A 21,165-nucleotide genomic window follows, 5' to 3' on the forward strand; every position below is an offset into this window, starting at 1 on the left:
TCTGTTGCAAACGTTTTGAAGCAGACTGCGAGTGCCCGGCCCGGGGCTTCACGCTAGCGAGGGCGTTGATATCGTCAAACCGACGCGATTAAAATCACGTCGCAGGGATGCTGCCGAACCCGGCCGCTGGATTCCACCGTCAATTCACTTGCCCGTCGGCTTGCTCGTGTTGCAACTCACTCACGATGCAACCACCTGCGCCACGGTCCTGCGTGGCTGGGCTCGCAAGGCGGCCATGACACGACCTTCCTCAACGAGTAACAAGCAACGGCTCGCTCATCTCGCTCATCTCCTGCTCCTCCAAGCCATCGTACGTGGTTGGCGCCACGCCAACCAACCCGTCGTGCAAGGGGTCGAAACCAGGCTCTTCGCGTGTGTTTCTTCCCTTGCCTCGGTCGACAATGTATTTAAAGCCCGGCATGGCGAGATGCGAGCCGCGCGACAGGTTTGTCCACACGGCCAACGCCTGGGCACGCACACAAGACAGCCGCATACCACCGCCGCGCGGAACACGTCGCACTCACCACCCGTCTTCGTTCCGTACCGACTTGCAATTCTTCTAATTCTTCCTCTTCTTCTTCTTCTTCTTCTCGCGATGAAGATCCACCGCCAGGTGCTGCTCGCTTTCGCCCTGGCCGCCGCGGCCCAGCAGACGTCTCCTCATCCGACGATGCAGCCGCCGCTGCACACTTTCCCGCCCGTCGTCGACACCACCGGCTCGGCCTCTGCTTCTGCTGCAGGGACGAGCGCGACGTCCGCATCGGGCTCCAGGTCGGCCGCGGCGACAGGCAGCACGAGGGCGTCGACTGGCCTGGCCGTCCCGACGGGCCAGGTCAAGATTGCGCCTGTTCTGGGGATCGCCGCCGCCGCCGCAGTGTTGGCGCTCTAGGACTCAGGAGGGGGAGATTCTTCGTGTCAAAGGGGCGGCCACCGAGCTCATGAGCATGCATGCATGCTTCGGCCTGGCGAGCAACGGTACCAACGGGGCCGGGAGGCAAGCCCTGAAACCTGCCCAGGCAAACCGCCAGCAACTCACGTCACGCAGGTCATGAATCATGGCTGTCGTGCTGTCGTGCTTTCTTGTACAGTAGCATCTTTACAATGCAGTCCCGCAGTTCCATTCGCTTCGCCCCCACGCCTTCTCGCCGGACTCGTGGCCGTCATCGAGGCCCTCGGTACGTGAGTAGACAGACGCCTCGCCCGAGACGGTTGTCGTCGGCCCGCCCAGCACGTAGGTAGAACAGGTTGAGCAAGTTGGAGACGGAACCCTCTCTTCCGGCAGACCACTCTGGTCGACCTGGTTGCGCGTGCTGCGCGGCTGCGGATCAAACGTCTCCTCGTCGGGAGGCATGGCGGCCTTGTCCTTGCGAATCGGGACTCCTGGCGCCACCAGGGCGAGCGAGTGTAGGTGAAGCTCAGGATGGAAAAGGCGCCGGTGAGCCCTGGGCTATGGGAGAACTGCGGAACGGCGGAGCTGATCTGGGGGACGCGGCTAAGATGCAAAAGTACAGGTCGCCGTAGGTGTGAACGGGACGTCGGTCGTCGAGGCCGAGGAACGCCTCTCACATGATCCCTTCAAGAGACGCCCGTGGTGAATTCCTCATGGCTTGAGAATACGCCGGACTGTGCTGTGCTGCAGACGTCGCGGCCCAAGGCTGGCGGCACTTCGAGAAGCCATTACGGAGAGCGCTGACGGTTCGAGGCCCGCGTCTGTTCCGCCCAGTAGACGGATTCTTCAAAGGTCATGGTTTGGGCGTTTCCGTCAATGGGCTGGTGAGCGATATCCTTGGGGAGGTTCCAGCCAGGCCAGGGGCAGACGAGCATTGCCCGCGGTGCTGATCAAGCCCGGTAGTGCTCCGTACTCACATTGTATATTGCCTGGTCTATGGACACAAAAAGGCCTCCAAACTGTCTGTTTCCAAGTGGCGCCGGAGGGTATGACGCGTGGTACGTGGTGCTACGTAGTACGTGATACGCTGTGATACACGATACGTGCCTAGTCGGGGCAAATCTTCATCCCAGGTACATAGTGACCCCGACAGTGGCCATCGGAGCAAGATCCGCGTCGGCAAGGAGTACACTGGCGCAGGTTTTCATCCTTTCGTCGCCGGTAGGCCGTTGCGTGGTGGCCGAGACAATCCCGCCATTGGTTTCCTCTTGGTGGTGAAGAGAAGTATGGTTCCAAAGCCCGAGTCTCCATCTAGTCTCGACGTGGCCGGGCACCGAAACCTTCCACAGACACAGCCAGGTCGTTGCCATGTCCGTTTTGTTGCCGGCAGGGTTCTCCTCGCCAGGACTCAGGAGCACGACACCATCTCAACCTTGGCCGAGTCCCCGGGCGGTGTGACAGGGACATCATCATACTAGACGGCTTCTAGACGGAATCCTTCACGTCCAAAGCAGGGAATGCAGCCAGCCTCGGCTACATGAGCTGTACAGATGCTCCTCCCACGCAGCAACGAGGCGGATCCTGATCCTGTGTGCCACTCTTGCTGGATATAGGCAGAGCACGGATAGGACTATGGTACCACGGAGACGGAACGGCGGGTCCTCGCGCATAAAGTGTGCATGCTTGGTCATGTCCTATCCCGCTCGTCATCGTCCGATGCGTCTTCAACACACGCTAGAGCGTTGTAAATGCAACGGCAAAGGATGGGAGGGCGTAATTCAGCTGCGTCAGTTCGCCCCCTAGTGCCTACTTCGGGCCAGACGGCGAACCAGAGGCGTCCCAATGAGACCTAGCTAGATCTTCCGAGGGGCCTTCTAGACTGACGGGCCATGGAGCTCCAGATTTCAACGTCTTTCGGGCAATCCCGTGCCGTCCGTGGATTCGACGGCACGCATATTGCTCCACCTGGCGCCGTCGGCCGTGGGATTTTGACGACGGGAAGGCTCGGAACTTTGGCATGGTTTGTCGAGGCGTGCTTTGTCGGTCGAAAAGGGTCAACAGGGCGAAAACAGTTTCCTTGTGTCACATCTGTTGTTGTCCAGGAGCCCAGGAGCTTGCACGGACCTTGCCTCGTCACACTTCTAGAGCTACGGAATATTCGGAACTTTGGGGGCGTCGTCAAGGAGGTGCTTGCCGGTATAAGAAGGCCAGTAGTACGAACCAGTTTCTTCTTATGCCCGGCTGTCCAGAACCTTGCGGCGAAATCAAGTTCACGGCACGACGAAAGCCCATGGCGGGCGCTGTGGGAGGCCCGACGCCGGACAAATCCACCTCGTCTTGGAGTGAGAACGTGTCCGGGAAAAAGACTGTTGCTATATTCAATCTCTTCGTCGCCATCCTGGTATTCACTTTCGCCTCTCTCCAGACCGCTCGCCGCCCGTGGAGTACCCATCACTCTAGGCTTCGCAGCTTCGCCCGAACCGGCTCGCCTAGCTTGGGTTCTCTCGTCTAGACAGCTCCCGTCCCGACCACAGCTGACAGACGCCTTCGTCTGGATCGAACCCCTTTCCCTTCAGTCGTGTTCCCTTCTCGTGATGAGCATTGGGATATTACTGTGGTACATGAACCATGAATTGCAGTAGTTCCACTCGTGGTTGAGGTCAGGAAGCCGAATCTTTTCGGTTTCGCGCGGGGTTAGCAAGCTTCGTCAAACCTCAAAGCTCTTCCGCCCGCAATGTGTCGTTACCCGGGTGTTTGGCTGCGGCAGTCGGCTCGGCGGAAAGTGATGGGGAGTAGCACTTACGTGAAACATGGTGTACAACGTGGCCATGAGCTTGTACATTTCCATCTTGGCGAAGAGCTTCCCCGTACAAGTTCGGCTTCCTGCGCCGAACATGAAGTCCCCGGACTCCTCCATTCGTCGGCGACGCCGTACGAACTGGTCGCCGTCCTCGTCGCACCTTTGCAGCCAACGTTCTGGAACAAACTCGTCTACATCCTCGCCGAAAACGCCGACATCCCTCGTCACGACGTTGGGGTTGATGCCGACGTTTGTCCCGGCTGGGACGAAGCGGCCGTCCGGAAGCCGGAACCCGGCTGCAGGAACTTCTCGCTCAAACATCAAGCCCACGGCTGGATTCAGGCGTGCCGCCTCGCGGATCACTGCGTCCAGGTAAGGCAGCTTGCAGATGTCTCTCCACTGGGCGGGCACAGAGAGCTGCGCTGCTTTCAGCTCGCTCTGCAACTTTGTTTGCGCTTCCGGGCGTTTTCCAAGATGGTACACAATGGGTCTCAACGCTCCGGCCGTGGAATCCCCTCCCGCCAAAACATTGAGCATGAGCCAATTGACGAGTTGATTGCCGTCCGCGACATCAGGGTAGATGTCTTTGAGCCCGTAGTACTTGTCTATAAGCGTGTCTACCTTGGCGCGTTCGAGGGTTCCTTCGGCAAGCTTCCTCTGGTAATCAGCCAGGCGACGAACGGTGTATAACAAGCCATTGACTAATGGCTTGGGGCCAATGCGGTAGATGGGATTCTTGTCCAGCCAACCATCGAGCCAAGGCGCTTGAGACACCTTCTCTGTTTATCAGCTGTGCTGCTGTACAGGTCGTGTCTCTGGGCATCCTACTTACCGGTGCGAAGTAGCGAAGGCCATCGGATGATTCTTTAATCATGCCCTCAATATCCTTTTCCTGGTCGATGAAACCATAATGCTCTCCAAAGGTAACATTGGCAGCAAAATCCCAAGCAACTAATGAGCCAAGTCAGCGCGCCCCCTCCCCCGTCATCAAAGACATGGTCACGGCTCCGTGGTTTCAAGCATCTCACAGTATGTAAGCCAATCTTCCATCATACAGACGGTATCTGGCGTGAGGCCATCCGCGAACTTGCTGCCCAGCTTGTTGACAAACTTCTGGATAGTCTCGTCCATCAATGGTTCAAGTTCCAGGAGCTTTGTCAGAGTCCAAAAGCCAGCAATCGGCCTGGCATACTTTTTGTGAAACTCCTCATCATGAGTGTTGAAGATGTTGGAGATTCTTCGACCGTCGATAAGTGCATCGTTGACACGGTACATTTGGCTCTAGTCAGAATAGTAAGCTTGCATAGTACTTTTTTTTTTTTTTCCTCCTCGGCTTTCCCTGAGACGGGACACAGGCCAACGAGCGCCCCCTCCCGCTCTGTCTCTCACTCGACGGTGTTTTCTAACCTTCTTCCACGCTTTCTTACTTGTGCTGGCGTACACCTCTTTGATCAACTTGGGGTCACTCAGACTAATCGTATTCGGCCCAATTCGAACGGCTTGGCCCCATCTCCTATGCCACCCTCGAGTGGTAGAGTCCACATTGCCACGGGTTGTCAGGAAAGCCCTCCATGCATCGGTAAACTTGGACGCAAATGGACCCGGGAAAGTTCGAAGAGGCGACAAGAAGACTTCCCAAATCACTCTGACGAGGACATACAGCAAAAGAAGGGCAACAAGATGAGCCCCGGTGGTGGTTAGCACGGACATTGCGGAATGATGATGAAGGCAGCACGAAACTGTCAGATTCGGAATCCGTCTACGCGGTTATTAGTAGGAGAGAATGTCTTGTTCTTGCATGATTTCCGTAAACTTGACTCAAACAATGATGCGGCGGGGAAAGGAAAACTGCGAGAACAAATGCATTATACCTACCCACTTCCCGATATGACAGGTCTTGCAGCCATGCGAATCCTGGAAAACCGGCCTTGCCTCACTAGTATGTAGCTGCTCCGTTCTCTGGGAGGGGTTGCACCCTTTTTGGAGACATTCCAACCACTTTGACTAACTCCGCCGCGTGACACCAATGCAACCCGTGTTTTTGAATCACAAGTCCGGAGTACACACCATTCTAGTAGGAAGAAAAGTATGGTCCATCTCAGGGGGCTGATGGTGGCGTATCAAAGCTTGCGATTGAATACGTGCGGCACCGATAGGCCTACTTGAAAGTATGCATGTAGTCGTCTCTGGACCGGCTTTGATCCTGGGGTATCGGCAAAAAAAGAAACGTTTTGACGGTTGCCTCTGTGTCCGAAGTCAAATGTCAATAGTGGCAGCTCAAACGGCTCGTCTCGACTCTTGAGGCGCCAACTGATGTCGCCTTTTTCGTCTGCCACATTCTCCAGATCAACCTGGGCTTTCCCGAGGGCCAACTCGTAAACGACCTAGTAAACTGGCGACCAGGTTCGTGACAGAAGCGGCATCAATGTCGATGTCGTGGCTGCAGACATATTTTCAGCTGGTTCATCCTAGTCGCTGACCCGGACGCAGCCCAGAGTTGCAATGGCTTCTGACGGGCCATGTCGGTTGTTTCACACCTCGTCGCTTTGGCGCCTCCCCCGCCTGGATCCTAATTATTCAGGCATATGAGTCTAAAGGACGGTTTAATTTTGCATTGGTTTGGAGTCCAGACTGACCTTGGTCAATTGGTTACCGACTGCGAGACAAAAGTACAGAAATCCGCGGGTCGGTTGTAACTTCGGAAACCAGGGAATGGTCGGGGCTTCCCCAGCCCATCAATCCGCTACCACGGGTGATCTATGACTGAATGGTCGTCAAAAAACGAGATGTCACGATGAATACTTGGTTGATTGCGTAATGACTAATAAGCGCACAAACGCTAGCCGACGTACAAAGTATCTAGGTATACAGACTGCACTATAGGGTAGGGGCCTCAGGCACCAAGTGACCAAGCTTCTAACCTAGATTCCTCCCTCCATTTTATGTCCGTCCATTTGAAAGTTCAACTGAGAGCTGCGCATGAGACGGCACGTTGCCTCCATATCCATCTTATCTGACTTACCATGTATCGAAATCCGGTCAAACCGCCCCTTTTGACAAAAATGAAAAGGCTCTTACGGCATGACAGGTGTGTGGCTTCGGCGACGAACATATGATGGACAGACGACGGCTTCACATGCGACGAGGTCTTTCACCAAGCTCCATCAGCACAATGTGGTTGCAACTAATTTCAGCGGCCCAGCCGGCGCAGTACCACGCTTCAAATTCGACCAAGTGCGAATCCTCCACGATGAGGGCGCCAATACTCGGCAGGGCCGTCTGACGCAATGGGTCAACTACCGACTTTCCGAAAGAGTCGATGCCAAACAGTTGGTCGCCGAACGGAGGTTAGTATCGGGGATTCTCAGCAAAACATGACTGAGCCCTGTGGCTCGTTTTCTGGAAGCGCGGTTGCTACAACTCAAAACAGCGGGCTCAATATTCCGTCATGCTGTACACTCGGCGTCTTAGCAGAAGGATAGTATTGGGGCATCTGCCAAGACACTTGGAGAACCCACCGTGATGTTAGATGTTGCTGCAGAACTTCTGATGACACAAGGAAGGGCTATCAAAGATTCCCTTCCATTCCTTCGCAACCATCCGCACCGCAAGATTGCTGCGGCAGTCCCGCCGATTCGCCACTTTTCCGATGACTATCATGACGACACTGCTTGCTCTCTCGGGCATGCGGATTGCGGCATGAATCATCTTCGACCTTTGTGAGGAGCGCTTGGATTGCCGATGGAAGATTCCGTGGGGCAGAATTAAGCGTGCTGGAATTTGCAAACCTGCAATTCCGCTTTGCTTGGCAAGCAATGAATATTCATAAGGCGGTTATCGTTCTTCGACGCGATAGAACCGATCAGCATCAAGGATACCGCATCATGAGACAACATTGCGAGTGGACCTCATGCAAGGCTGGTTCATTGGCATCGTTTTGGCTCGTTTGAACGGGTTACACGTGCTGGTGAATCTAGATGTGAATGGATGTTTGAGCCCTTTTCAGGAGACCCCAATCGTTTTGTCACCTTCCTTTGCCGGCGTCCTGGTCTATGCAACAAAGATTCCCAGAAGAAGACAATGCTCTTAGGGACATGGGACACTGGTACATAAACAGAGAAGAGGCGGCTGGGCGGTCAAGGGCGTCGGGGGTTCGGGGCGACAGAAACAGGCATTGTTTGTGTTTTCAGTTGTTCGAATGGCACTTTTATTAGCCGCGCGGGCGCGGGGGGAGTTTGGACAGTTCCAAGAGCCGCTTCACTCGTCCAAATGTCATGCCATTGTGGCAACGTGGTGGACCGTTACAAGCGTACCCGTGTCTGGTTGTCCACAAATGTCGGTCTCCTGGCCGCATACATAACGTTACATACCTTACGAAAGCAGAGTGAGAGAGGCTGGCCGCCGGGGCCAAATATTCTGTGAGTACCAACGCATCCTTTGCCCGGTCATGACGGCAGCATGAAGACTATTAGATGGAGTGAGATGACGGCATGGGGATTTGTGTGGGACATTTTCGACGAGCTCCTCAGCATTGCAAGTCGGCCGAGACCGGTTTTCAGCCTAAAGTAGAACTAAGCTTGGGATCAAATCGAGCCCCGGGTCGGACAAATTCGTATTATGTGGTATGTCTTGCGAAGCCCATTCGGGGGAGTAGCCATCCCATCGACGGGTTCAATGCTAATAGTATTAGATTGAGGGCAAGCTTGCTAAGAACACACAGTCTTCAACGCTAGTGTGCCCTCCAATCAACAACTTATTCCAAGCTGGAGCCGTTTGACCGACGTTATGTCACGCGCATAAGATTTATTCTTCCACGGCGAGAGTTTTCCTCCAGTCTGGATGCCTTCGTAGCCAACGACATGCCTCGGAGTAGATTCTGCCCAGGAGCTGAAGCGCCAAGCTTACTGCTGCTGCCCTCAAAGCTGAGTGTAGCTGTCGTTGAGCCCAGTGCTACGGAGTACTACCTCCAAGCCTCAAACTGGCGATAGGATAACGTTAGTCGCTGCATGTCGTGTCACTTGCGCCTGTGCGCTCTGCAGGCATTGGGTGAGACAATGTGGTGAGATGAACACAATACTGAGTCAAACGACATCAAGTGCGTTGAGCGAGAATCATCCAACGGATGATTATTTAACGCTGCTGGCCGTTTGTGTTGAAGGACTTGCAAAAGCCTTTGTTGCTAGTGTCTTGGAGCGCAGTCGACTGCCATTAGACTCAGTCGCGTCTGCTCAAGTTCCAACGCTCAAGATACAGAGGACTTATCCCTCTTCAGCTAGGGAGTACATACGACTATCAAGTTGATCAACACTATTGAAACATGGACTGTGGGGGCCACGGGACGGCTTGCTCACTTGGAAGAGGACAGGGCTTCCTCAGCCATGCTCTTGCAGCAGGTCGATTACCCCATTCGAAGGGAACTAGATCCGCCTCAGCCGTTCAAGCAGATTATCCATTGGGGAGAGGAAGTTGGGACGGTCGTCGTTGGTCCCTGCCCTAGGCGGTCAAGGCACACCCGACTTCTATATCGACCGAGGATCATCTGGTTGCATGCCTCCCTGTGCGGGGACATGATGGAAAGTGTACCAAGGTCAGAGTATTTCGGACAACTACTACGGAGTAGTCCGTACCCCGTACTACATCTTTTACTGCCGCTCGATATCGGAGCCCCTGAGACATTGGTCTTGTTTCACTTGGCCTCCGTCGAGGGGGAGACGAGAGAACAGGTTGTTCAATGGCTTGCCAATGGTAGAGCGTTCTATGAGCATGCTCGAACGTACAACCTTGTGTAACGACATGATGAAGCACACTACTCTGCAAGATACGTACATTGATTCTTTCATGAAAGTTGCTGACTCTGATGGTCCAGTCGGCGCCGCCACTCATCGCCAACGTGCTTAAGTCCCACTTGATGGGCGGGTTGACGCTCGGAAATCTGGCTGTAGTGAAGAAGTCCTATGCTTAGATATGGATGGGTCGAGACCTTGGTCAGAGACAACCACAGCGGGCGACGGTGCGTGCGCAACTAGCTAGGTAACGATAACGGCTAGATCCGTACCGTCAGTCTCCAGCAACCCAATTTGTCCATCGCCGAGTACGGAGTACGGAGTAGACGCTATCGTCATGATGATGCTCCGGCATCTCGTCCAGGTCGACTTATGGAGAGACAGTACTACGGAGCAGAAGGGCACCTGGGCCTTTCACCCACGTTGTTCCCCATTTATTAATTCACCAAAAGCTCGAGACGGGGTGCTGCGGTTCTATCCGGTTGGCTCCAACGGTTGTTGTAGTAAAGATGGTGGCAAACAGACAAAGCACGGCGTAGCAGCTGCTACAAAGGAGAAGTATGAAGGATCTTCCAGCCACTCCCGTGCTTGCCTGAGCAAGGGGGGAAAGGAACTTCCAACCCACAATCCGGAGCAGGATCCCTTACTCCGTATTGGATGCATTCTTGATGGAGTGGAAATCAACCCCCAATGCTCGGAAGTTGGAACCCTGCCCTGGGCCGAGAGTCAAGATCCAACGCGGTGGATATAGTGGAGGCTCAACCTTGGATGCTGCTTGCCGGATGGCTTCCGCGCATACCTACTCCGTACTACAACGTCAAAAAGCAATTTACGAATATTCCGAGGCAGCCCTGCCCTGGCGGATTGCCACTGATGCAACCCCAATCCCGAGCTCCTGCATGTCTTTGGCAGTACAACTCCGTGCAATGGAGTGACAAGAAAGAAAAAAATGACCTGTCTTCTGGGCCAAATTTGCGTGTGTCGGTCCCGTGGAATGGGTTCCCGTGACATGCGACGGGAAGATTTGACGCCGAGCCCCTCGACACAGACAGAGTGCAGACTACGTCGCATGGCACCTGGAAGAGCCAAGTTTCCTTGATGAAAAATACTACGCTGCCGGTGGGCTCCATGTGGCAAAGCGGCTTTATCTGCTCGCACTCGAGTGCTTCTCTGCCGTGCGTTGGGGGGGGCGCCGCTGGGCAACCAGGGGCAAAAGAATGAATATGGGCGGTTGGAGCGCGCTGTGCACGCCAAAGGTTGGCCATGGGGTACGGAGTACATGCCTTTTTCAATGTGCAAATGCGAGCTTGCCTTTGAACCAAGGATTCACACGGTAGCTCTGATTTCTCGTGTAACCCTGAAGCAAAGGGATGGCTCGGACGGATATCGAGATGGGACCAACAACAAACATCGTTTATAGAGTCAGCCCGGTATCTCCCAACCATCTACTCGATGGCTTGACCGGCCCATGACCCAGTGACTCTTTTCACAGCCAACAATGCCGTCGATAATGATACCAAGGGCAGGGGGGACGCCGGCAGCCAGCGCCGAGTATCTCGCGGAAAGCAAGTCCGGAAGCCTCAAAGTAATCCTCTGGATTGCTGCATCACTCCCGACACTGTTTGTACTTATGCGCTGCTACACGCGAGTGTGGCTAAGGAAAGTGTTTGGTCTTGACGACGCTTTCATGGTGGCGGCTGTGGTATGTCCAGCATTTTCAACCGAACCCAACTTTTGACCACGTGAAGGCATTCTCCTGACGAGCTTTTTTGATTTTTTCCCTTTTATCTTATTTCCGAAGCTCATGTTGATTGCATACGCTGCCGTCCTGAACGTGGCTGCAGACAAGGGGCTGGGTCGGCACTTGGAATATATCATGCGAAACCCGCAAAACGCCATGGATGTTGCCATGCTCAGCTTTGTATCACAGCCGCTCGTCATCGTGTCGTGTGCCTTTGGGAAAACCAGCTTCGCCCTGACTTTGATCCGGGTGGCAGTACAGCGGTGGGTCATAGTGCTCCTTTGGTTCATGATTGTTTCCATGAACATTCTGCATGTCTTGATTTCAATCTTCGTCTTCCTCCGGTGCGAGGATCCCCGTCACCTATGGAATCCTACAATTCCCTCCAAATGTTGGTCGGCGGCAGCATTCGATGACTTGTCCCTGTTCATTGGCTGTAAGTTTTGATTTGCATGCTGACGGTGTGTTACTCTTGCCGTTCTGACCGGCTTTTCACCGTACAGCATACTCGGCCGCGACGGACTTTATCCTCGCGTTGCTGCCATGGGCGATCCTCTGGAAGCTGCAGATGAAGAAGCGCGAGAAGTTTGGAGTTGCTGTGGCCATGAGCCTCGGCATTTTGTACGTCATCCCCGAGCTGGAAGCTCTCGTCACCATGTCTTCACAGTTGGTCGCAGGATAAGGTGTAGTCGTGCCGGAGTGACTACGTGCCAAGATGCTACACAACAGACTAACTGTACTACTTCCCGCCAGTGCCGGCTCCATTGCCATTATCAAAATTCAGTATCTTGTCGCAAACACGGACGGCCAGGATATCACTTACTCCCTCGCTTCGCTCCTGGAGTACGTTGCAGCACCAGAGCGCATACGGGTTCAGGTCCGTAGCTTGCTAACTGTGCCTTAGATGGGCTGGAGTAGAGAACGGCGTCATTTTGGTGGGCGCCTGCGTTCCCACCTTGCGACCACTGCTCAAGAAGATATTCCCTGGGTCTACGGCCAAGAAAGAGGAGCCGCCGTCTCATGACACGGAGCTTGTGACCTTTACCAACTTCAACATGTTTTCTCCAAAAGCCAGACGGGGGCAGTGGAGTACGACGGTTGAAACCGAGCATCCCCAAGATACAGACGACCAGAGCGAGCGCAGCATTCTCAAGCGAGCCCCTGAAGAGAGCGAAAACACCGACGTCCTTCGCCGGTCGAGCCGAGGAGCTGGCCTGGAGCAGCCAAGCGATGAACCGCATCACATCAAGAAGACAATGGAAGTTGACGTCATCTACCATCAACCATGAATGCTTGGTCTTTACGACTCGATAATGTACGATTTGATACCTACATACATGTTGAATAGAGCAAAGATACACGACTGTACATTCTCATACCTGCCTGGGCTCGATAGATGTGGCTCAAGTTTGACGGTGCAGGTCCTTTACACGTGAAGACGGAACCATTGCAATTGATCGTACCTTGACTGAGCAAAGCTCAACGAGGTCCCCGTCTCGTGCTCCAGAGCTTGCGCCGTCGCATGATGCTCTGCTTCATATTTTGCGCCATTCGTCTGCAAACAAGTCACTGGATGTGGGCATCACTTCCGAGGTGACATTCGAACTTGACGAGGTCGTGCTGGATTGATTGATTTGCACCTCGGCTTTTCTCAGAACCTGCGACATTCAGCCCGCAGAGCCGAGGGAGTTGCCAGGGGAATAACGCAGGCAGAGGCTCCGTTGCGATTGGAAAGATGCCGGCTGGTCGATGCCTCCTGAATCCTGAATTCTGATGCCTTTGCGATTGGCTGGCTGGCTGGCTGCCAGTTCGGTGCCGGCTCTCGGCTCCCGGCTCTCGGCTCTCGGCCCTGGCGGTGGTACGTACACAATTTCCAAACGCAACAAGGTTCATCACGCATGCTTCAATCGACAAGCTTCGTCAGGTCTCACGAACAACTCGGCCAGAAAGTCACCACCATGGCCACATCACGCACTCCAGACTGAGCAACAAGGCCCTTACCCCTCGTCCAAGATCCCCGAAGACTCGGCGACCCGAGCGGCACTGGGACATGATGGCACATCTGGCCGCAGGGCTCGAGCCTCCTCAACAAGTTCAAGCGTCTCTCAACGCCGCTTGGAAGGGCGTCGCCTCTGTGCATGCAGAAGTGAGCCTTATCCGGATTCCAACTATTGGCGTTCGTCGACAACGCTTGGGCGAGCTGCTTTCAGAGCTGCAATTTCTGTGTGGCCTCCTGAATTGTATTTTCTGCCTCTCTCTTCACTTGTCAACTCAAGACCAGCAGGCTGTCGACGGCTTCTTCAACTATGCCATCTTGGACAGCATTGCACGTGTCGTCGAGAACATTTTGGATACTGCCGCCACGGCCCCGGATGATGAGTTGGTCACCATGACTGTGAACGTGAGGTTTTATCGGGACCTGGTATCACAAATCGCCACCTTCGCTGCCTACAACCTGTCCGTCCTTCACCAAACCCTCTTGATAGGACATCCCATACCGCCTTCAACCTCGAAAATCCCCACCGTCGATGATCTTGGTCCAACTCTGGAGAAGTGGCTGCGTCTGCTGAACTCTAGGCACTATGATCGAACCATTCTCGAGTGGGCTTCTGAGCGTGGCCTGGTTCAGGCTCGTCGAGAGTTGGACCCCGAATACCAGCGGGCAGCCACAGGCTGGGCAAAGTTCGCAAGCACTAGCTGGGAGTTCATAGAGCCTTTTGTGAGACAACTCTTTGCCATGCCAGCCACCAACAACTTCACACAATGGGCTATCGAGCACGCCCGATCATCCTGGCCATACGTCTACGGCTTCGACGCGCCTACGGCCCAGCCCGTGGTCACCTTGGTCAATGATATATCCCTTGGAAAAGTCACGCCTCTTCACTATGCTGCCATGCTTGGGCTTTCCGACCTTGTCAAGTATCTCTTGCTTGGTTCCCAGACTATCAATCTAGTCAATGCGAACGGCTGTTTCGGGACGCCTCTGTTTTGCGCCCTGGTCGGACCTCGTGTGCTGTTATTTGGAACCCAGCCGTCGTCTTGGGGATACTTGGTCGTTTCAATGGAGCCTGCGGATGCGGCGCTCATCAAAGAGCTATTGGCACGGGGCGCTTCGGGAGACTTCAGCTTCTCCATGCCGGACGTGGAGAACCCGATTCAATTGACGCATGTTGCATTCGTGGCGGCCACCATCCTCGAGGACCCTGACATTTTTACAATGGCCGCGGAAGCAAGAACCCCCCTCCAAGAAGATTTCACCCTTATGCTCATCAGCTCCTCCGTCTTTGAAGAAAAAGCTGATTCAAATCCGGCCGTCATGTCTAAGCTAGTCACGGCAGCTTTCGACCGGGCTATGGTTATGGCAGATGACAGCCTGCCATGGGAGGATGACGTGGTCTGCGGTGCTATTTGGAAGTTTATGAACGTAGAATGCTTGGGTTTCGATACGGAACAAAAGGTTACGTTGCCATTCATCAGCGATGGCGACTTCGCGTCCGTCGTACGGCAGTGCGTGATTGACGATCGCGCCATCATTCATGGTAGGCCCGTCTACCTTGAGCGACTGATGCAGGACAGGCGCTTCGACCCGAATCTTCTTGCTCGGGAGGGTACCGACGAAGAAGGCACCATTTTGCATTTGGCTGTCAGTGGCAGGCACGAGCTGGTGCTGCACGAACTCTACCTCGCCAACGCTGACTTTGGCGCCAGGGACGCGCAGGGCCGGACTCCCCTCATGGTTATCGAGAGCGTGGCGGTTTTGAGAGCCCTGGTCAGGCAGTACAAGGTTTCGACTACAGCCAAGAACAACGACGGCCAGAACATCTGGCATCTAGCGGCCGCCACCAACGATGCCTCACTCCTCAAGTGGCTCTGTGCAAATGATCCAGACAAGCCCGCCAACATCAACGTTATCAGTAACGCTGGGCGGACACCCCTCGCCGAAGCCCTCCTTTGCTTCAGTATTCTCTCGGACAGACAACACAAGCCAACCCCGACAGCGGCGAAGACGCTGCTAGACGAGGAGTTGGTTGACGTCAAGCTCGGGACTTCGAACCTGCCAATGAGCATGGCAGAAATCACCGCCCAATGGACAGACTCCGAGTTGGCCGCTAAGCTAGTAGCGGCTGGGGTGGCAATCTGAGGCTTTTGTATTGATTGCTTTGACACAGTCTTTTCCCCCAGCGGGCACGAAAAGTGTGACTGACGAGGTCACGACTGGACCAAGGCGCGGAGAAAACCACGACTATCATGAGAATGTAATGCATAAGGGCGGGGAGCAAAAAAAGAAGAAAAAGAAAAAGAAAGCAATACGGCAGAAAAAAAACAGAGTTGGGCAGGGTCTTGAATCGCATTTTTGACGGCTTTTGGACGCGAGTCGACATGCTTGCTGTAGGAAGAATATGCTACTTTCCCCGTCCACATGGATTTATTGACGGCGTACTCCGTAAACTGTACATGTAGTTCTACCAGACCACCGCCGTGAGAGCGGCAGCGAGCAAAGCAAGACAGGCGTCGTTGCTCCTCGAGAAGATGACGAGTAGTTTGGCCGCAGGGAAGGAGGACCTAGGCAAGACAAGCAAATAATTCACCCCTCCACAAACACCACGCAGTTGGTATCCGTCGTCCATTCGCATTGTATATGAATCCCATGACGCGTCCCATCAAGCCGCGCGCCCGCAAACGCCAAGCAATGCCTCGACAATAACACAACACAACAAACATCCCGTCAGCCCCAGGTGCCGCCGCCGCCGCCCCTGCCGCCTCTCCTCTGCGCACTCAGCCTCCAGTCGTCCTCGCCCGCAAACTTGTTGTACAGCGGCTGTATCCGCTCGGCCTGCCTCCTCTTGCTCAGCCTATCGCTGGGCGCGACCTTGAAGAAGGTGGGCGCCGCCTCGACCAGCCACTTGGGCTCGATGGACGACGTGCAATGCATGTACTCCTTGGTGGTCAGGACGAGGTCGTGGTAAATCACCCACTCGGCCTGCTTGCCAAACAGCGCCGAGCTGGGGTGCAGGTAGACGGGCGTGCCCTCCGTCAGCGTCTTGTACCCCTCCTGGGGGTCTTTGCGCGCCGCGTTGCGGAAGAAGCCTGAGCACAGGGCGCGGCGGACCTTGTCCGTGTTGCGGCCGCACGAGACGATGGGGTGCTTGTAGCGCTCCATGATCTTGACGAGTTGGTCGCGGACGTCCTTTGCGCGGCGCATCGAGCGCGCCTGGATGAAGTTCTCGAAGCACCACGGGTAGGAGTAGCCGTTTTGCTTCCACGTGTTGTAGACGTTGAGGAAGGTCAGGTGGTCCCCGTGCGGGTCGTGGAACTTTGCCTTTTTCTGATCGGCCTGCGTCTGCTTCTCCTTGGGCCTGTAGAAGACGGCGCCTTGGAGCGAGAGCATGGCGATGATGCTGAGGGCTTCGTCGGAGCACTGGTGGTCCACGGCGGAGAGGAGCACCTTGGCCGAGGCGGGATCCATGGGGAAATCTGCCATTTTGCGACCCAGGCGCGTGAGGAGGCCCTCGTCGTCGAGGGCGCTGAGCGCGTAGAGCTCTTCCAGCGCCGTCAACATGGTATTGACGGGGGGGGGTCCATGAAGTCGAAGTGGAGGAGGTCGTTGATGCCCATTGCTTTCAGCATGAGAATGGTGTGCGAGAGGTTCTGTCGCTGGATTTCGGGGATGGTCGTGGGCAGCATTTCAGATTGGTACGCTGCTTCGGTGTACAGTCGAAAGCATTTCCCTGGGCCTGTCCGGCCGGCCCGGCCGGCTCTCTGGTTCGCTTGGGCTTGGGATACTGGCGTCACGACGAGCGAGTCCATGCCCAGCTTGGGGTCGTACGCGCTTTGCTTGACGAATCCGGGGTCGACGACGTAGTAAATCTCATCAATCGTGATGGACGTCTCGGCAATATTCGTGGCAATGACGACTTTCCGAGCTCCCGGTGGTGCGGGATCAAAGATCCTGCTCTGCATCTCAGCAGGTAGGCTGGCGTAGACTGGCAGGATCAGAAGCTCGGGGACCGACGGACCGAGCGCCTTCATCCGTTCGTACAGGATCTCGCAAGCCGTGTCGATTTCCTCCTTTCCTGTCAGGAAGAGTAGAATGTCGCCCTTTGGCTCCGTCAGGTGGATTTGCATAACTGTCACCAGGGCCGCATCCAGATAGTCGGACTCTGGTCCCCTTGAATAAAGAATCTCGACCGGGAAAGTTCGACCAGGGATCGTGAAGATGGGGCATTCATGGAAATATGATGAGAACTTGTCCGCATCAAGAGTTGCCGACGTGACGATAATCTTGAGGTCTGGCCGGCGCACGACAGCCTTCTTGAGCAAGGCGAAGAGAACATCTGTTGCAATTGTACGTTCGTGTGCCTCGTCCAACATGATACACGAGTATCTCTTCAAGTCAGAGTCCATCAAGACTTCTCGCTGCAACATACCATCCGTCATGTACTTGATCCTTGTTGATGCACTGGTGCAGTCGTCGAATCGAACCAGGTAGCCAACCTCTTCTCCCATCTTGCAGCCGACCTCTTGGGCAACACGCTTCGCAACCGACATGGCCGCGACTCTTCGGGGTTGTGTACAGCCGATGATGCCCTTGTCCGCGAAGCCTGCCTCTGCCAGGTACTGGGTGAGTTGGGTGGTCTTTCCGGAGCCAGTTTCGCCCACGACGATGAGAATCTGGTTTTCCTGTACAGCCTTGATGAGCTGGCTACGGAAGGCGTATACAGGCAAGGATTCTCGCTGCTCCTTGATGCTGAGGTTGGTTCGCTTGCCAAGAGGCTGCCCCCCGGGGATGACGGCTTTCTTCCACTCCGGAACATCTTCCGACTCGGCTTGCGTTCTCGCATTCCTCAGGTCACTAGCAAATGTCCGTTTGTCGGGGTCGGCCATGGGGTCCTGCCACTGTGATGAGAGGTTCTGGTTGGATTGCTTCTCCTTGGCGGCAGCATCTGCTTCTTGCTGCTTCAGTTCCTTTCGTTCTTTGGCTATGGAAGTGCCAGACATGGCGGCGCGGTTCATCGAGCCATCAGGGGCCTTGACGACACGGATGGGAGAGAGCTCCAGAGACTGCTTTGTCTGGCCAGCCAAGAATGGGGGTTCTTCCTCGCGAACTTCAATGTCCACGTCCTCTTCCAACGCCATCTCTCCATCACCTTCAAGGGTAGCATTGTAGTCTTCCTCCAAATCTGGGTAATCGGAGGCTTTGGCAACCCCGGACGCAATAAGCTGCCTGATTTCCCATCTTTCCGGAGATGTCATGCGCTTCTTATGCCGTCTAGGCGGGCCGAGAGCATCTCTTGGCATGGCCGAGGTGTCGTTGACGAAGCCATTCTTGACACCACTTCCAAGGGCCTCCATATTAGCCCCTGTTGTGAGTCGCGCTTGCGGTTTCAAGTCCATTCCGTTATCTTGGTCCACGTCGTTCATGCACAATCCAATTCTCTTCCCTTCGATGCTGATAACCTTGACCCAAACATCCTGACCCTTGGATAACAGGTCGGAAGGGTGGTTTACCCGCTGTCCCGAGATTATTCTCGAAATATGCACGAGACCGTCCACCTTGCCGCGAACGTGGTGTAGATTTACAAAGACACCAAATTCCCTAATGCCAGCCACATGGCCTTGGTAAACCTTGTGCAGCTTTGGCGCATCGTCAATTTCAGGGTGTGGTGCTCTATCGAGCCGGTCATCGTTGTCGTCTTCGCCATATCTTCGTCCCCGTCTGTCTCTGCGCGAATCCTTGAACCCGTCCCGCCAATCTTCATCGCCCCGATCTTGTGACCGGGATCGCGACCTAGGATATTTCCGTGCGCGTCGGTCGTATGAGCGCGATCTGTCCCGTCGTCTCCTCCGTAAATCCTTGCCCTCGTGCTCGGGGCTTCTGCTGCGCTTCCTGGATGCCTTTTCTTTCTTGGCTTTGCCTTCTAAGCCCTCTAGCAATGCAAGGGTGTCATCTATCGCGTCTGTGCCGTTGTCATGCTCGACCACTTTATCTGCCAGCGCAAGACCACTAAAGACCTTCTCCTTCTCCTCAAGTGTTCGGGAGTGATGTTCCTCTCCGTTGACTTGGTCGCCCATCCCTTTGAATTTGGGATGCATAGCAAGCACTAGGCGATCCAAGCTATCCACCAGACTGGGCGGAAAGTCCGCGCCAATCTTGTCGAGCTTCTTGCGGAAGTCATCGGTGCTGGAGCTTTCGAGGCGTTGCGAGATGAGAAACTCGGCCAGGGTCTTGTCGTTGATGCCGATATGGTTCTGTAATTCGGACGCGACCTTTGATACGAGCGACAGAAGCTCGAGATTCAGTAGGTCATCCATGGCAGGCGAAGGGTGCTTTCCCGCGCCGACATGGAACGGGACAAGTTTGTACGTGCTTGTGAGAGAATCGCGATGAGGGGCCAAAAATGCGTTGGGAGTCAGGACCCGCCGGTGACAGCGACGGGTAAATGCCGGAGTCGGCCAGGTGGCGTGCCTTGACCCTAACCCTGGATTTTGATCACCTAGAAGCTTCTGGAGAGGTTGTCTATATATATATATATATATATATATATCTATATGTCTAGACAGTAAATTTAATACCAAATCTTTGGAGTCATCAAATGCATTTGCAAAATGAACCATGACGCATGTTGTCAGCCTTGCATCCCAGAGATTCGCAGCCTAGAGCATCATGCCTTCTGATGTAACACAAACATGCAGCTGAGTTCTCTGAAAATATCAGGTAAGTGGATGGAGAACTCGGATGAACCGTGGCTAGTTCTCCAGCTGCATGCCTCCGGCTTCAACCCGCCGTCGACTGAATGTCAATTTGTCACACAAAGAGTGCCTTAGCCAGAAGCCACTTTACACGTAATTTTTCCCTTCCTCTACACTTCTTGCCGTGTGACACATTCCCGGTCATTACGTTTCTAGCATCTGCCGTGATTTTTCCACCGTAGAAGTAACGTTGACATGGGATGGGCTGACCATCCTACACGAGCAAGCTATCGGGTCCAAGTTTGCTCAAGTGATACAAGATACGCCTGCATGAACAATGAGTGACAATAATTCAACAACTCAAACACCTCAAGATCTAGCAGCACGTCCGAGACGGCGCTGCGTAGGAGGCTTTCTACGCCAGAGGCCGTTGACCTCTAGGCGCCTACCAGACAACGGCATTGGCGAAGACACACGCTGAGGACGACTGGTAACGGTGGCATTCTAGTCCTCTTCCTGGAGGTAAACAGGACTGAGCAACAACAACGGCCTCATGATCGAGGGCTTCGGCGCTGCGGGATATCTTCTGCCCGGGCCAAGCTGTTTTCTCGACGTGCGTCCTACTCCTCAAACCAAAGTATCCAGGCTCAAGGAGTCGAAGAATGGCAGGATCCATTGGAAAAGCACGACTCGCCAAACCGTCAATCAGACCCGGCTTCAACTCTGACGCCTAGGTTGACAAGCACATCAAGCGTGTCGCACGGCTCGTTCCCGAATGGACCACGAAAGTACAAAGTGTATACGGCGCTGACAAGAAATATGACTCCATGGACAGCCGCGGTCGGCGCACTTGCTCTCTGACGGGTGAGCATTTCGCAAACATCAATGGTGGGGTTCTCATGATCTTGCGGCAGAGCGTACAAGGAAAGTGTGACGTGGGCCACGTCCATTTTTTAGTGTGACAGATCTCGTGGGAACGTACGTAAGTACTCAAGTACCTAGGTACTTATACGTAAGCCAAGTCCCTGTGGCTTGCAAATAGACCAGCCATCTCGCTACAAGACCACAACTGTCATTACTGCACATTTCGCGCAACGTTTATTCATAATGTAGTTGTGCAGAGGAAGGGGACGGTCCGTTCTTTACCAAAGCACGTATCCGTCCCCTATGCTCAGGTTCAGCCGCAGAAATGTCTGCCTAGCTGCGCAAGAAGTCATAATTGTTGCCTCTCATTACTCGAGCCCCCCTCCAGGCCTCCAAG

General features: G+C 54.6%; 5 protein-coding genes across 5 annotated transcripts; 3 read left to right on the plus strand and 2 right to left on the minus strand.

Moving 5' to 3' along the window:
• Window positions 1-595: 595 nt before the first annotated feature.
• Window positions 596-889, plus strand: MAM_03590 (uncharacterized protein; the record flags this gene model as incomplete). Its single annotated transcript, XM_040822389.1, has 1 exon — window positions 596-889. One exon carries the CDS (start codon window positions 596-598, stop codon window positions 887-889), a length of 294 nt encoding a protein of 97 aa, XP_040679532.1.
• Window positions 890-3,596: 2,707 nt separating this feature from the next.
• Window positions 3,597-5,399, minus strand: MAM_03591 (Cytochrome P450; the record flags this gene model as incomplete). The annotated part of the gene is made up of 4 exons (XM_040822390.1): window positions 3,597-4,463; window positions 4,522-4,640; window positions 4,745-4,970; window positions 5,097-5,399. 4 exons carry the CDS (start codon window positions 5,397-5,399, stop codon window positions 3,597-3,599), a joined length of 1,515 nt encoding a protein of 504 aa, XP_040679533.1.
• Window positions 5,400-10,970: 5,571 nt separating this feature from the next.
• MAM_03592 (uncharacterized protein) lies at window positions 10,971-12,502 on the plus strand (the record flags this gene model as incomplete). The annotated part of the gene is made up of 5 exons (XM_040822391.1): window positions 10,971-11,174; window positions 11,274-11,649; window positions 11,717-11,834; window positions 11,967-12,056; window positions 12,118-12,502. The coding sequence occupies 5 exons, from the start codon at window positions 10,971-10,973 to the stop codon at window positions 12,500-12,502; spliced, it is 1,173 nt and encodes a 390-aa protein (XP_040679534.1).
• A 764-nt stretch (window positions 12,503-13,266) lies between these two features.
• Window positions 13,267-15,354, plus strand: MAM_03593 (ankyrin repeat domain protein; the record flags this gene model as incomplete). Its single annotated transcript, XM_040822392.1, has 1 exon — window positions 13,267-15,354. The coding sequence occupies one exon, from the start codon at window positions 13,267-13,269 to the stop codon at window positions 15,352-15,354; it is 2,088 nt and encodes a 695-aa protein (XP_040679535.1).
• Window positions 15,355-15,939: 585 nt separating this feature from the next.
• On the minus strand, window positions 15,940-19,526 carry MAM_03594 (ATP-dependent RNA helicase DHX8; the record flags this gene model as incomplete). The annotated part of the gene is made up of 2 exons (XM_040822393.1): window positions 15,940-16,738; window positions 16,783-19,526. The coding sequence occupies 2 exons, from the start codon at window positions 19,524-19,526 to the stop codon at window positions 15,940-15,942; spliced, it is 3,543 nt and encodes a 1,180-aa protein (XP_040679536.1).
• Between the last annotated feature and the right edge of the window lie 1,639 nt (window positions 19,527-21,165).

This window comes from Metarhizium album (genome assembly GCF_000804445.1).
Source record: "Metarhizium album ARSEF 1941 chromosome Unknown scaffold_7, whole genome shotgun sequence".
Taxonomy (NCBI): domain Eukaryota; kingdom Fungi; phylum Ascomycota; class Sordariomycetes; order Hypocreales; family Clavicipitaceae; genus Metarhizium; species Metarhizium album.